General features: G+C 31.6%; 1 protein-coding gene across 1 annotated transcript in view; it reads right to left on the bottom strand.

Moving 5' to 3' along the window:
* LOC107624760 (pectinesterase 3) overlaps window positions 1–487 on the bottom strand; it is a 3,928-nt gene extending 3,441 nt beyond the window's left edge. The window contains exon 1 of the mRNA XM_016327217.2: window positions 1–487. This exon is cut by the window's left edge and continues 554 nt beyond it. Within this exon, the coding sequence (XP_016182703.1) occupies window positions 1–389 (389 nt within the window). The 5' untranslated portion in view covers window positions 390–487.

Raw genomic sequence — 1,815 nt, 5'->3', positions numbered from 1 at the left:
GAGGGAAGCTGCTTCGCGAGCTTGGAGAGCTCGTCAATGGCGACGCCGAGGGAGAGGCGGAAGAGGAGCTTGGGATCAGTAGTGTTGGTGTTTGCGACGGCGGAGATGGCGGAGAAGCACGAGTTAGGGTACTGAGTCACATCGCAAACCGCTTTGAGTGACGCGGCCGGAGTTAACTCGGGTGTTGGGACCGAGTTAGAAGATGATGATGATGATTTGGTGTTGCGCTTGTGTATGACGATTCCTGCTACTGCGGCAATAATCGCCGCTGAGAGGATTAGTGATGAGACGATTAGGATTATGATTCGCTTACGTGTCTTCTTCTGATAGGCTTGTTGCTCGGCCTCATCGACTTTGCCGTATCCCTTGAAGGACTTGATTGTGTCCATTGTTTTTCTGTGTGCTTTCTATATTTTAGAAGTGTGTGAGAGTTGTGACTGCGTGAGGTTTTGGTTTGGGTTTTGAGACTTTGAAACTCTCAGTGCTTTATATAATGGAGACAATGCTACTGAATTTAAAAGAATATTACATAAATATAAAGATTCATTTAAATATTTAATTATCTATTAATATTTCATTATTAAAAACAGTTGACTTGAGTCTTGAATCACTTTTTTTTGTGTTATCGAAAATAGAGAGCCTCGAACCCCAACTTCTAAGTGAATATAAAGAATATATGTCATTTGAGTTTTACGTCATTATTTGAGTAATCACTTACTAATTAGATATATTTCATTTTAAACTTTGATCTCTGCTATTTAGGAAAGGGTTTTGCGGCACCAAATTTTTCTTTTCAAGTGGCTTTTAATTTTAAATAAATTAGTCACTAATACAAATAAAATTTAAAACTGTTACACTTGTCAAATTTTAATCTTCTAATTCATCATTGGCTTCCTTGAATTTACATTTAATCGCATTATATTGTTATATATTGTATTATTGTGAAATAATAAGGAAATGAGTGTATAGCAAATTAGCAATTAAACATGATAAATTAAACTAATTAATGTAAAGTAGTAAAATAATATTAATACGTAATTACATACAAAGTCCTATGTGTATGGATCGGAATTGTTGTATTTAGCATTATTCTTTTTGGATTAAGAATATGACGTGTTTCTCCTTTATGTCCGTGATGCTTCTTTGTGAAGATTAAAAGAGTAATGAATATCTTTATTTAATTTGTAAAACAGTAACATCATGGTGTTTCTTGAATTGACTGCATAATTATGTATCTCCCAATAGAAAGCTTTTACAGGCATAGACGCGTTTAGGATAATTTGATTTCGATTTGTATAATTAAACCAATTACATTATATTAATGGCCTATTAATTAGTTTTATATAATGTATCTCAATGTTTTTAGTTGTACAAGTGAATTCTTTAATTTTTTGAATAAATATAATTAGCCACTCTAATTAGTCAAGTGTGTGTTGAAGTTATGTATGAAGCTTCTGATTTTCTCATTTTACACGGTTTAATTTGGGAATGGCTTATGGAATAAGGATCCGCGGTTTCGTTAAGATAATGATTCATTTCATTCTGAAGCTGAGCTGTTTTATATTCTAACAATAATATCATGCATCCATGAATACCGCAATGTATTGAGTCATGAAGAGATCATGATTTCTTCTATTTTAAAAAAATATTCCACATAAATTTTAGTCAACTCATCAAAATTTTATATTTGTGTATTCGATATTTTAGATATTTTTTTTCTTCTTTTTTTTGGACTATTAATATCCATATTTTATTTTAAAAATTTCAACTAATTTAATTTTAAATATAAAAATATTCTATGTACCTTAAAAATCA

Source organism: Arachis ipaensis, chromosome B02, assembly GCF_000816755.2.
Source record: "Arachis ipaensis cultivar K30076 chromosome B02, Araip1.1, whole genome shotgun sequence".
Taxonomy (NCBI): domain Eukaryota; kingdom Viridiplantae; phylum Streptophyta; class Magnoliopsida; order Fabales; family Fabaceae; genus Arachis; species Arachis ipaensis.
The sequence above is the reverse complement of the archived record's forward strand: the minus strand, read 5'-3'. Positions and strand labels throughout refer to the sequence as shown.